Source organism: Tiliqua scincoides, chromosome 3 (assembly GCF_035046505.1).
Source record: "Tiliqua scincoides isolate rTilSci1 chromosome 3, rTilSci1.hap2, whole genome shotgun sequence".
NCBI lineage: Eukaryota > Metazoa > Chordata > Lepidosauria > Squamata > Scincidae > Tiliqua > Tiliqua scincoides.
Window position 1 is genome coordinate 24,702,305 of NC_089823.1, and position 14,271 is coordinate 24,716,575.

The following is a 14,271-nucleotide window of genomic DNA, read 5'->3' on the forward strand; positions in this document are numbered from 1 at the left end:
TCAATCAGAGGGCAAAGCCTTTCAACTCTGAAAAGTTTTGTTTCTCAAGGGCAGACAGGCCCAAGTTTCTCAAGCAGCAGGCAGCTCCTTGGAAGCAATTTCTTAACCTTTTATTCTCCTTCCTTCTGCTGCAGCCTGGTTCTGCTTTGCAAAAGCTTGCAAAGCAGGTCTGTTTTTTGAAACACCAGGATGGGAATCCTCCTTTCCATCTGAAGCAGGCTACAATTCAATGCACCCTTACTTAAGAATAACACCCATGGAAATCAGTGGGTCTACTTCTGAGTAAAAAGGGTTGCAAATACATGCAGCTGCATCTCTCTGCTGCGAATTGAACTGCACACCCCCAGTTATGTGTTATGGGTTGTATGTTGTACGTAGAGCTTCTGGCTTAACACACCAGACACCTTAAAGGTGGATTTGATCCACGGTTCTCCTGCAGTGGTTCCCAAACTTTTTCACTTGCATATCCCTTGGCAGCCCATTTCCATAAATTGTACCCTTCATATTAGCAAATTAGTCACACCAATGTGACTAATCAGTGACACTAATTAGTAATTAGTAATTAGTCACACTAAAGTAATTAGTCACACTAAAGAGGCTCCAAGTACTTGCAGAGAGTGTCTATCCAGAATCGCAGTGTGGATTCCGAGCCAACAGGTCCACCACTGATATGGTATTCTCCCTTAGACAACTGCAGGAAAAATGCAGGGAACAATGACAGCCACTCTTTATAGCCTTCATAGATCTCACGAAGGCTTTCGACCTGGTCAGCAGAGACGGCCTCTTCAAGATTCTCCCCAAGATCGGATGTCCACCCAGGCTCCTCAGCATCATCAGATCTTTCCACAAGGACATGAAGGGCACTGTTGTCTTCGATGGCTCCACATCAGACCCCTTCGAAATCCAAAGCGGCGTGAAGCAGGGCTGTGTTCTTGCACCAACCTTGTTTGGGATTTTCTTCGCTGTCCTGCTGAAGCAGGCCTTTGGAACTGCAACAGAAGGCATCTATCTCCGGACCAGATCAGACGGAAAGCTCTTCAACCTCTCCAGACTGAGAGCAAAGTCCAAAGTTCAGCTGAAATGTCTGCGTGACTTCCTCTTTGCTGATGATGCAGCTGTCACTACCCACTCTGCCAAAGATCTCCAGCAGCTCATGGATCGTGTTAGCAAGCCCTGCCAAGATTTTGGACTGACAATCAGCCTGAAGAAAACACAGGTCATGGTTCAGGATGTGGACTCACCTCCCTGCATTACAATCTCTGCGCATGAACTGGAGGTTGTCCATGACTTTGTGTACCTTGGCTCAACGATCTCCAACACTCTTTCTCTCGATACCGAGCTAAACAAGCACATCGGTAAAGCAGCTACCACGTTTTCCAGACTCACAAAGAGAGTCTGGTCCAACAAGAAGCTGACGGAACATACCAAGATCCAGGTCTACAGAGCTTGCGTCCTGAGTACACTTCTGTACTGCAGCGAGTCATGGACTCTTCGCTCACAACAGGAGAGGAAACTGAATGCTTTCCACATGCGCTGCCTCCGACGCATCCTCGGCATCACCTGGCAGGACAAAGTTCCAAACAACACAGTCCTGGAACGTGCTGGAATCCCTAGCATGTATTCACTGCTGAAACAGAGACGCCTGCGTTGGCTTGGTCATGTTGTGAGAATGGATGATGGCCGGATCCCAAAGGATCTCCTCTATGGAGAACCCGTGCAAGGAAAGCACCCTACAGGTAGACCACAGCTGCGATACAAGGACATCTGCAAGAGGGATCTGAAGGCCTTAGGAGTGGACCTCAACAGGTGGGAAACCCTGGCCTCTGAGCGGCCCGCTTGGAGGCAGGCTGTGCAGCATGGCCTTTCCCAGTTTGAAGAGACACTTGGCCAATAGTCTGAGGCAAAGACGGAAGGCCCATAGCCAGGGAGACAGACCAGGGACAGACTGCACTTGCTCCCCGTGTGGAAGAGATTGTCACTCCCAAATTGGCCTTTTCAGCCACACTAGACGCTGTTCCAGAACCACCATTCAGAGCGCGATACCATAGTCTTTCAAGACTGAAGGTTGCCAACAGTTTTAATAATACAAGCCTTCATCTCCTCTCTATGAAAGCCCAGACTTCATCACATATTTTCTCTTTTTATCTGTTTGAAGCAAAAGAACTCTGCTTTTGCAGTGTTTTGCACCAGAAGTGTGCGGAGAAATTCTGGGTGATTGATCACTTTATATGTTACTTTTACAGTTTTTTTACTGTGCTGGTTTTCAATCACTGGTTCATAGATGAATTGATGACCAAAAACTAGGTATTGGTGGGGCTTTCACAGCCAACTAGCGACCTCCCTTCCTGCCTTGCTGGTCCCTGCAAGGCATTCCTGTCTTGCAAGGCATTCTGGAGCATGAGCTGCCCTTTTCTACCATTATTCCATTCTTTTTCAAGTACCCAAAAGGTCCTGTTGAGTGTCCCTGGGAGTACATGAATACCAGGTTGGGAACCTCTGTTTTACTGGTATGTTGTTTACAGTGCACTTACTCTCATAGTGCTTACAAAACGGTGATGAAGACCAGAATTTAAAAAGAATAAAAATGTATCTTATGATCTTTTACTATGTTTTTAATAAATTAGAGACTACAGTTTTTAGGTAACAATTAGTGGTGGGTTATTTTTCAGCATCTAGTCTCGAGTAAAATCAGACAAAACTATAGTCAGACACCCCTCTAAGTTTAACCCCCGACTTATCTGAAGGTCATAGAAAATTCCATGATTGTTGGCTCAAAACCTGCCCTCAACTTATCTGTGGGATCGACTTATTGGAGGGTATCTCCAGTAGTTAGGGTCGGACCATCACTGTAAATGAATACCTCTTGCTAGTCTTTTGTCTCAACAGGCACCAAGTCAGCAGGGGTGGTATGGAATCCCAAAGCAGAACAGAGTCTAAATCAAAATAGGCTTCTCCTAACCCATATATCATGTTATTTAAGAATGTAATTTTGAGTACCATTAAAAGTCACCAATTGACCATAGACATAATCTAAAAATTATGAAACAGAGGCACATATAATAAGATTTCCAGACAAGGCAAAATGAAGAAAAGGTTCATAAGCACTTCTGATATTTGACATTTGGGTTCAGATATATACATTCCAAAAGGCCCAACATTCTGAGCTGGGTAAAGAGAATTCTTCAATACAAACACCTCTGAACTTTAGACTGTTTGAAATCCAGCTTTCTTCTGCCAATCCTTGGGAGAAAGCAAAGGTTAGAGAAATGAAACTGAGTGGCCTTTTCTTATGTCATCTTCATGAATTAGGCTTTCATTTTAAGAGTTTGTATTAGTATTTGCTCTTGAAATAAAATTCCGAGATGTTGTTGAAAATATGTTCAAATATATAAAAAAGGATTGCATTTTCCTGGAGCTATCAGAAGGATAACTGTCCAAGCCTCAAGTCAAAGGGGCAATACCAGCACTGGATTCAGTCCCAGTCCTATTACCAAATCAGAGTTAGACGAGCCACTAAAACAGAAGTCTTGTGGGAAATGCTGTGTCTGGGAATGGAGTTCCCAGGCAGATGCAGAAGTCAGGCTCCCAACCCTTCTACAATCTTAGTCAAGCAAAGACTGGCTCAGGCCCTGCTAAAGTGTATGGCAGCCACATTGGGGAAAGCTGTGAACTCCTGGCCACACACCACCATATGCCTTCTGCACTAGAAGAGTGGAAATGGTGCAGGTGGATGTAAGGGAGGTGGGAGGGTCCAAACAGGGTCAAAAAAAGCATCAGGGATCAGACATAAAGGACAGCAGAGTTTAAAAACTGCCATTACCTCATGGTGAGGCAGGTGGCTGCTAAGGCCCGCGGCAGACCAGCCAGCCCCCACAGAGGAAGTCTTTACCAGGGCCCAGGGAAGGTACTGTCACCACCAGTGGAGAAGGAGCTTGGGTGTAACCGCAGTCTCCTCCCCACATAACCCTCTAAGTCAAGGAGGTGGGTTCTACAAACCCCTTTTTTGTAAGGGTGCCTCAAGCCACCACTCTGCCATGGGGAACAGAGGGAATAGGGTCTAATTGGCCAAACGCGCCCCCTCTTGCATGCCCTCAGAGCCAAGCCACCAAATTCCTGATGAACAAGTCCTTCCCATGCTGTGAACCACATGCTACTTGGTATCTGTACACCAGTGCTGGCAATGGGCAAGGCAGAACATGCCCAGGAGAGGGAGATAGGGCTCCAGCTCAGAAGGCTGCCCCTTTCAGGTTTCCACTTTCCAAACATGGAGGGAAGCGCACCTGCCACCCTCAGAGCTGTCCATGGTACTGGGACGCTGATCAATCTTGCTATTCTGCAACTGTCCAGTCTCACACAACAGTCCTTTGTTGCTTGTCTCTTTAATGGCTGTTTTGCAGCTGTTTTAATTGCTTTTACAGGGTGCAAACTGCTTTCTAAAAAAATAGATACATATGTATCAACAGAACAGTTTCACCAGAAGACTTTTTACAAATAAGCATTGTGACCTCAGTTCCTGAGGTAACAAGCCTTTTTCTACAGATTAGTATTTATGCAAAACTTTTAATCTGCAAATTATTTTATTGCCATAATTGTAGAATTCATAATAATTGCAATTATTGTAGCTGTTGTTACTACATATATTATATTTTAATATAATAATGAATTAATAGCCATATAACCTAGATGACAACTAAGGGTCCAATCCTATCCAACTTTCCAGTGCTGATGCAACTGTGATGCAGCCCTGAGGTACAGGGAACATCAGTTCCCTTACCTTGAGGAAGTCTCTGTGACTGCCTCCCCACTGTGATTCACTCCCCAGTGAACATCCCCATTGCCACTGCTGCATTGGTGATGGAAAATTGGATAGGATTGGACCCTAAGACAGGAAGAGAGTCACAAGTGGTTTTCTTTCTCTCTTTCTTTGATATCTCAGGATTGCCCTTGTTTGTGTAGATAAAATTCAAGGCAGTTGACCCTTGTTTAAATCATTCTGCAAACAGATCCCCAAAACACACTCGTTATATATTATCAGTGACCTATGTTAGACCAAAATGACTCTTAGCTGATGGGCAAAATGAGAAATGACAGGTCACACCCTTTGCATAATGCAACCACTAGGTGGAACTTCACAGTACCCTAGCAATTGTGTGCATCTCAAATGTGTGCTGTCTGTTTAATAGCCATGAGTGGAAGAGGAGGGAGAATCTGCTGGCAAAATAATAAGATGCTAGAGACATCCAGCTCCTCTTTTATCCACAATTCTTCCCACAGCCCTTCCCTGCAGGGGTTTATTTCTCCTCCCTGAAGACTTATTTTCAGTATCAGAGGTGTCGGGGGGGGGGGAATAGAAGTAAGAAAAACAAAACCAACCAAAAAGAGAAGCTGCAGGGGAAAAGTGGTTAGAAAGGAAATATTAATTTTCCTTTGATTGATTATCCCCTGTAAATGTTGCTTCCACATTACATGAAAATACAGTATGGGTAACAGTATTTATATACCACTTTTCAATGAAAAGTTCACAAAGCGGTCAAAAATGGCTTCTGTTGTCCTTGTCCCACCCTTCATCACTATCTCTCCGAAACCTCTCATCCTATGCTGAGTCACTGTACTGTCCGGCTTCTCTTTTGCTGCTTTAATTCTGGTAGATCTATTTTTAAAAAGAAAAATGAGCAACAAGGGCTGCACTTGGCTGGAAAGAGCATTATGCTCAGAAGCTGCAGTCAAAGCCAATTCAATACGGCTAGAGTCACAGAAACCTCCTATGAAAGCTGCTGCCCCTCCAAGGAGATTATAGCTTTTTTCCCCAATGTACCCACACAAATGGTAATGTATCTGCAACAACAGATGACAGCTGAGAAAACAGCTCAGAATGGTTATCGCTACCAGCAAGATGGGTGTCACATTGTTTCAGCAGCACTGGTTTGTTGTTTAGATTACAAAAGAAGTCTGAGTCATGAGATAGCATCCAAAATGCATGTTATAAGAAGCTGAGAAGCTGTGCTTTAATAATCAATAAGATCCACAGAAACCATTTGGGCATGACACAAATGCACATAATACTCTTTAACTGTCACAGTACCAATGAGAGGGGAGCTGGCCAAGTTCTATCAATGCAATTTAGATAAGGCAGATGATGAATGTAATCATTCATCAGGATCAGTTATATCTCTGGAAGCGGTGGCTAATGTGACCAAGGACTGAAGCCTTGTACCCTTAGCAGCAGGCACTGCTGGAGGCCACCAAGGCAAGGAGCATCTCATGCTGTATCGTGCAGGTGCACTGTTGGTGAATGGGTCAGAAATGCCCTGTTTGGGTTGAATCAGGGCTGGCCCATTCATGAGGGCTACTGAGGTGGTCACCTCAGGCATTAGTTTGGTTGGAGATACCCAGCACTGCCTTCACTACTCCTCCTCATCCTTCTTTATTCACTCCCTGGATTGGAAAAGAATGAGGAGAGCTGAGAGGAAGAGAATATGTGGAAGGACACAATCATTGAGTTAGAATACTGGAGAGTGGAAGAAGCAGGAGGTGGCACATCAGGCAAGGGGGGCAGCTTCTGGCACGCTGTCTCAGGTGCCAGAAAGTTGGCCCTAAGTTGATCACATCATGGGTTTATACCCACATGGGGTGCTGCTGGGCATTTATCAGAAGCATTCAGTGTATTGTATCAAATAACATTTATAGTGCATGAGCTCCCTTCTGCCCTCCAGTAGATGCCCACCAGTATGCACATAAGGTTCCCTTCTTAACAGCAGTGGCTATTATTTTCATCCCCACTTTGCCAACTTCTGCCCACCTCTGCCTCTTATTAGGTATAAAGAGAGGTGCTTGAAAATGATTTTTTCACAGATTCTGCGATTTGAAAAAAGAAATTAAAAAGGAAGAAAGTGGTGCGATGTGTTTTTATTCCAAGTTCTCATTTTTATTAATTTTAAACAATTTACATATGTATTTATGTTGGCAACCTTCAGTCTCGAAAGACTATGGTATCGTGCTCTGAATGGTGGTTCTGGAACAGCGTCTAGTGTGGCTGAAAAGGCCGATTCGGGAATGACAATCCCTTCCACACTGGGAGCAAGTGCAGTCTGTCCCTGGTCTGTCTCCCTGGCTATGGGCCTTCCTTCTTTGCCTCTTTGCGTCAGTCTTTTGGCCAAGTGTCTCTTCAAACTGGAAGAGGCCATGCTGCACAGCCTGCCTCTAAGCGGGCCACTCAGAGGCCAGGGTTTCCCACCTGTTGAGATCCACTCCTAAGGCCTTCAGGTAGGAGATATCAGTGCTATAGTGCCAGCAGATGCAGCCACAGTATTATTTCTAACTGGAAAAGTAATCTGTTTTAATTTCTGGAAAATTTTGGGCAGCCCAATCCTAACATCCACTGGAACAGATAGGCTGAGTGGTCTGTGCTGTATCCAGCACAATGTAGGCGCCAGTTAGAATGCAATTTGTGGTAAGGGAATATTTTCTCCCTTATCTCATGCTGCAAACTAGTCACCCTATGGAGCTATCAGCAAATTCGCAGGCACAAATCCGAGCAGCCTATGTAAGGCCAATTGGACTGGAAGTGGGGGTTAGGATTTGGCCTGCACTGATCCACACTCTCCTCATGGGCCCAATTTGACTTCAAGTCCGCCCACCCCCTCACCCACAAATGCCCCCTTCCCACCCCCGGAACACCCTCCCACCACCCTTTCCAACCCCCTGCACCTGCCTGCCTTGGCCAGCATGAGCTCACCCAGTCCAGATCTGGATACAGATCTTGCACCAGCCCAGCCTGCTTGCAAGGAGGCATGAACACACTTTATGCCATGTTCGCAACATTCCTGGGCCGGCACATGAGACTTGCGGTTGCTGACTGAGCACTCTGGATTGCGCTTTCAAACACCAAAACGCAGTGTTTTATGTTTTTATGTCATTATCAACAAAAACAAACACTTACAGGTATAAAGTAGCAACCACAATAAATGCTCCTGGAATACACCAATGTCACCTTGACTACATCCACAAATAGGCCATAAACACACCCTTCTTAAAATGTCAAACTACCTGTGTTTTACACTGATGCATCTCACAATAATCCGGCCCTCATCACTGACATCTTCTCCTTTTTCCCCCACCCACTGAAACCTACGAGGTGTCCCTATGTCAGCCAAGTAATTTCTGGATCACTGCCATTGTACAAATCCTTTCCTTGTTTTGTTAACAATGTCTATTGTACTCTCAGCATTTTGTAGGTGGTTCCAAAGAAATCTGATCAGGGGAGATAAACAGTCCCCAAAAGAAAGTAAAACACAACCCTGCTCTTGCGTTTACGGCATTGCAAAATGATCTCTCTAAGCAGCCAAGACAATAAGGACAGGTGTTTTCGCTTGGCAAACATAGGTGTTTCTTTGGGACTGAAAGACGAAAGGAAAGTGAGAGTGCATGAAGTCAAAAATTGTACACAAGCACAGTATGTGAGACCAAGGCCATATAACATGTTTACTGCTTATAGATAGAGGTGGGAGAAAACGGTTTTATTTTTTCATGGAGTTTGGTGTTCTCCAAAGTCCGAAGTGCAGAAAGTGGAATTATAATGGGAACTTTGAAGAAAAATTCAATATTTGATTTTTCTCTGTAAACCGCTTTATGAACTTTTTGTTGAAAAGCGGTATATAAATAATGTTATTGTTATTATTATTATTAATAATTATAATGTCTTAATTATATAAATTATAATGGCTTTTAAAGTGTACTAGGTATGTTATATGGGTACTATAGTGTCAGCACATGCAGCTACAGTCATTACCCATTCACCCTTCATTAAATAATAAAAACCAAATAAAACAGGTTTTTTGTTTTTGGGGTTTTCTTTTTTTGCAGGTTTCAAGGAGATTTTTTGGCTTGATTTTTTTTTTTTTTTACACAAAATTCTGGTCAGGCTACCAGGAGTTCTATGGCCATTTGCACAGTCCCCCCTCGCATAGCAGGGCAGAAGCAGGAAATCTTAGGCAGCCTGGGAAGGGGTTTGGTGCCCTGGGAATGGGGTGTGGTGCAATGGCCTGCTGGGCAGATTGGCATGCATAGCAGCAATTCAGAGCCATTCTTCAAGCCCTGCCTGCCCACCCAATGTACGGTCTGAAATTAGCTGATTGCTCTTTATGGGGATCGTGTAGGAATTTTTTGCTGTAAAAACTTCTTGGTTGGCAGTTTTTTTTTTGCATACCCCAGACTGGAATCCAGGGTTGGGTTTTTGTTTGAGTGGTCCTTGGAGTCTTATTGTTGGGAAGGCAGGTGGCATGGTGGTTGAGTAGTCAGGAATTGAAGCCAGTGCTGAGCTTAAGCATGCTGAGGTACAGCAAGGTCAGGGAGTGAGCCAGGATTGCTGTGACAACACTTGTCCAGGTTGGTGAGGCTTGCTGGTGAGTCCCATGGCTGGATCATGCAAAGGGCAAGACAAGGCTTTGCCTCTGTAGGTTGGTGCTGACCAGCTGCCTATGGCTTGGCAAGGATAGGCTAACCTGGTCTTTGATCAGATGATGCCTTGAGCCAGGATGTGATGCCCATTATAGTTAGGTTTTTCTCTGCTATAGGTTCTCTTGTTGTAGTCAATAAAAAATTAATTAACCCAAGTCTCTGTTGCATGTTCTTTGGAGGGTGCTAGTGCAAATGAAAAGTGCAGAAAGTGGCGTAATGTTTTTTCCTTTCATTATCACCGTTTTCTCCCACCTCTTCTTACAGAGTACGGAAGTTAAAGTGGAAGCTTAAACTATTCGCTCCCATGCTTGAATAAATTTGTAAAACTGTTCTCTTAAACCACAGGGCTTTTGACCCTGGGACACTAGCATACGTACGCCCTGATCCGGCTTACCGTTTGAGCCAAAGTACCAAATGACTTTGCCGTGTGCTCTGTTCCATAGTAAGGCACCCACAGAACTCACGAGAGCCATGACGAGAAGGATGCAAAACAAAATGAGGATCTGCATATTGGTCACTTTTTCCACGTTTGATCTCTTCAGGGGAGCTTTGGTAGAATTCTGGAAAGGAGCAGGCACATCAGTGGAATTGTTAATTAAGTTCATAAGAAGGGACATAAGTTGTTGCCTGCTACTGAAGCCTTCAGGCTAGAAGTAGACGTTGTTTGCTGCTGAAAGCAGCAGTCCCCCAAGTCTCCTCTTCTTCCTCTCTCTCTACAATAATGTCTAGTAATACAGTCCTCACACTGCAAGTTTCCCCACCCCCACAGCACATGTTTGGTATTGCCAGACATTACAGGAGAAAGGGGAAAGGTGAGATGCAGCATTGCTGTTTCTTGTGGCAACCCTAATTAAAGCCAAATGACAGCCTCAGTCCTGCCCCCACCATGCCCTCAGCCTAACCAGTTCTATCCTGCACTACAGCTCTGAGTGCAGTGCTGCTATTTTATGCTAGTCTGGCTTACCTGCACCACTTCACAATCTTACATCAATAAGGTTTCAATCTTATGTAAAGTTATCTGGGAGTAATTCCCATTGAACTAAATGGAGCATACTTCTGAGTAGATATGCATAGGCTTGCATCTTGCATCTTATTCCAATGCCAGTGCATTGCTACATGGTATGATGCCATTGAGACTGATTCTGAGCATTAGTTACCCCCTGGAAACATTTCTGTGCCCACAATTGTGCAAGAATTGCAGAAATTCAGATGGATGCAGCTTTCTCCATCTAGCACAGTGTTTCTCAACCAGTAGTAGGAGTACCACCAGTGGTACTTGAAATGTTGTCTGGTGGTACTTGAAGGACCTCTGAACACCCGCTGCTCAGCAGCTAAACCAGGAACGTGATACAACAAACAGTGGAAGGAGACTTGGCTCAGCAGACAGAGCTCCTAAGCATGCTTTCCAGTGCCCAAAAAAGCCCTCCCGTCCACCTCCCATGTGAATATATAATTTTACACACACCCACACCTTTTTTCTCAAAGTTGCCAGTGTTATAACTGACTTCTGTAGTTGAAACTATGACAGCAACTTGCTCTCCACTGATCAGCAATGTATAACTTTTATCCCTGCACCGTGAAGACCTTCACCAGCTATCTCCTTAAAAGCATCTGTTATTGTTAAAGGCAAAACAAGGCAAACTGTCACAAAAATAAATGCTCGACTTCTCAACAGAAACAATGTTATGCTTCATTTCGGAGAAAAGCTACTTCACCTGCATAAGTTTTGTATCGTGTCCTGTGTAGACAACTATTCCTAGAATCCACTGAGTGTTTCTTATCTGTGCACCTCTTAGTAAGATCTGGTCAGGTCCAACTGGAACTGGGCTGGAAAGAAAAAAGAAAAAAAGCCATGCGGTTGAAAATTCCTATACAGTGGAACTTATAGTCTAGTCCAGGGGTTCTCAAACTCTCTGGGAGAGTTTGAGAGCCGCTAAGTCTTTGCATGGGAGGGAGGAAGGCAGCACGGGCGATCCCTAGGATCGCGCCACTCAGGGGGGTTGCAGGGACTGGGACGTACTCACAGTCCCTGCAGCAGTCTTCCTGGGGTGTGGGGAGCCCTGCAAGAGCACATGCAGGGCTCCCCAGTCGCTTTGAAGTGGAAGTAGAGCAATTGCGCTCCACTTCCAGTTTTGCTTCCCCCTGCCCTTGCCCCTTAAGGGGGCAGAGGCCAGTGCCCTCAGCCTGGGGCTTCCCGACGTCCCAGTCTGAATACCACTAGTCCTTGACCATAAAAAGTCCCATAGGAATTTCGAGGTGGATGGGTTTTTTCTTCAGATCCTGTTAGGGCATGCCTAAAGGAAGGGTTAAATCTTGGGTAGACATATGACAACCCAGGAATAAGGTAGTAATCTTAGACACACTGTCCTGGGAGTAAGTTCCATTAGACACAATGGGACTTACTTCTGAGTAGACATGCATAGGATTGTGCTGTAAGTTGTACAAGATGCCAAAAACAAAATGGCAAAGGGAGGCCTTCTGAGACATTACTCTAGTACTCTGGAATAAGGCTCAGACACACACATTTGTGTAAAAGCAACTGCCACAGCTTTGATATCAAAGGAGTACCTCTGGCCATCGAGGCGCAGGTTTCCAGTGAAGTCATAAAGGTGACGGTTGGGTCCTTCACATTCTATCTTGCCGGACACTTTCATCAATTCATCCCTTGACTGAAGACTAGAAGTCTGAGTCAAGCCCTGTTAAGGTCAAATCACAGAGATGGCCATCAAAGCATTAACTAATGTGTGAATCTATTAGGGCATATCTCTATGACATATAAAACAGCTTTATCATAGTAAGGGCCCAATCCTAGCAAAATGGTACCCACAAGGCACAGCAGTGCCAACACTGCATCCTATGGGCAGCTGCAGACCACTGGGGGCAGAGAGATAAGTAAAGATTTTTTACTTACCCAACTCTGCACCCGCATGGCCTCCAATGTGTCAACTGAGACCTGCGCCAGCTATTTTCTGGCACAAATCTGAGCAGACCTGAGGAGGTGTGTTCAGGGTAAAACAGTGGTTGAAATAACAGCAGAGAAGGCTCCTTCTGAGAAGGAGGCTCCTGCTCCTCCTGAGGCCCGAATCCCTACCTCAGCAGTCAACACCAATCTAGGGTTCAGCAGGCCTCATGGATGGGCCAGCCCAGTCCTAAAATTAAGGTAGATTCCTCTGTGGATTATGTATTATTACTGCTCAAATTTGAGGACCAATCCTGTGAGGCACTGAGCTGAAGAAACAGCCACTAGAACTGAGAAGCAGATCTTGCTGGTCTGGAAAGGTGCACAGCTGGATCATTATGTCCTCAGATCGTTGGATGACGCAACAATGTTCCTGCTCACCATACATCAAATCACTGAGATATAGACATCCGGAGAAAATTAGAGGTTTCACGCATATGAAACCTCTCAGAGGTGTCACACAAATCTCTCATCATCAGCCTTCAAACACAGTCTTGACACAGTTAGAGGAGCTACTACTGAACTGCTTTCAGTTGGGTGAATGGGCTTGCAGAATGAGGAAAAGTGATAGTACAAAGAGTTGTGCAATGGCCAGACCAGGCCCGGGGAGGAAATTCCCACTGTGTTCCTTTAGCCTTTGAGAAAACAGAAGGAGTTCATGGCTCCGTCTCTAGAGAGGATGGCTCACAAATACCTCCCTCACTGTCTCACTGCTTCTGCTGCTCTACTAAGATAAATAAACAGTACAATTTTATGTTCCTATTTCAACGTGAGAACCAATATTCAAAACCAACATCCATCTGAAAGTCTCATCTTTCAGCAACTAGAACTAAACTCTCCAGTATTCCTACTTGCTATTTCATGGCAAGAAAACTGAAAAAAAAACAATTTTACCTGTCGTATTTTAAGATTAGTTTCCCCATCAAGATTAGATGTTTCAATATAGCACATTGCCTGAGGTTCACTGTAAATGCACAATAACATTTTGTATATCAGTCACACAATTACTTTGACCTGTGCTTTAAAAGTAGAAAGTAAAGTCCCTGCAAAACAAAGGCATTAACAAACACACATCAGGTCTGTAAAACAATTGATTCAATCATTTGATTTTTCCCAAAACTATTAATTAAATTTGTTTAATTTTGTACCATAAGGATTTTGCTGTACAAATATCTGTTGAGTATGCGCACATACAAAGAGAAAAATTAATACAAATGAAACACACCATTTTCAGAGCATGCAGACTCTGGTGAACTGAGGTCATCTTTTAAAAAACAGAAATATCTCTAAGCTGTATTCTGTAAATGATGTTACCAGATGCATTCTGATGCAAGAATGCCCGGCACATTGAATAACAGAGATGTCATACTACACTCTGCCATCACTTAGATCAGTTAATCCATAACATTACCGTAGTAATATAGGAGGTGCTTGAAGTACAACACCATTCTAGTAATGTCTGTAGGAAGGAAGAACTTGCACAAGGCAATTTATAACTAGTTTCTTTCCATGCAATGTTATCTCCCTCCTTAGTGGAGGTTCAGGTGATGCTGGTATGGGAAGGAAGGAAGGTATCCATCTCACAGGCCATGTGGTTTCCCCGTTCAGATGTTACAGTTATCTATAGGACAATATTACAGGGAAGGAACCCCTGCTAACTGGGTAAGAGGCACTTTTTCAAGTGGGTGCTCCTCTTTTTAGCAGGGGAGAGTAACTGGTCCACCTCACCCCAGCAGTGTCTTTTCTAGTGGCTGTCTGCTGGTGTTCTTTTGCATCTTTTTAGATTGTGAGCCTTTTTGGGACAGAGAGCCATTAGTTATTTGATTTTTCTCTGTAAACCGCTTTGTGAACTTTTA

The 14,271-nt window shown here is 44.3% G+C and overlaps 1 protein-coding gene across 5 annotated transcripts in view; it reads right to left on the reverse strand.

Annotated features, from left to right (window-relative positions):
* Positions 1–14,271, reverse strand: part of ATP8A2 (ATPase phospholipid transporting 8A2) — a 353,936-nt gene that overhangs the window by 301,620 nt on the left and 38,045 nt on the right. For all 5 annotated transcript variants that reach the window (XM_066618841.1, XM_066618843.1, XM_066618845.1 and 2 more), the window contains 4 exons: positions 13,310–13,379; positions 12,025–12,152; positions 11,172–11,283; positions 9,851–10,016 (listed from right to left, as the gene is read on the reverse strand). In XM_066618841.1, coding sequence (XP_066474938.1) covers positions 9,851–10,016; positions 11,172–11,283; positions 12,025–12,152; positions 13,310–13,379 — 476 coding nt within the window. The remainder of the gene's footprint in view (positions 1–9,850; positions 10,017–11,171; positions 11,284–12,024; positions 12,153–13,309; positions 13,380–14,271) is intronic.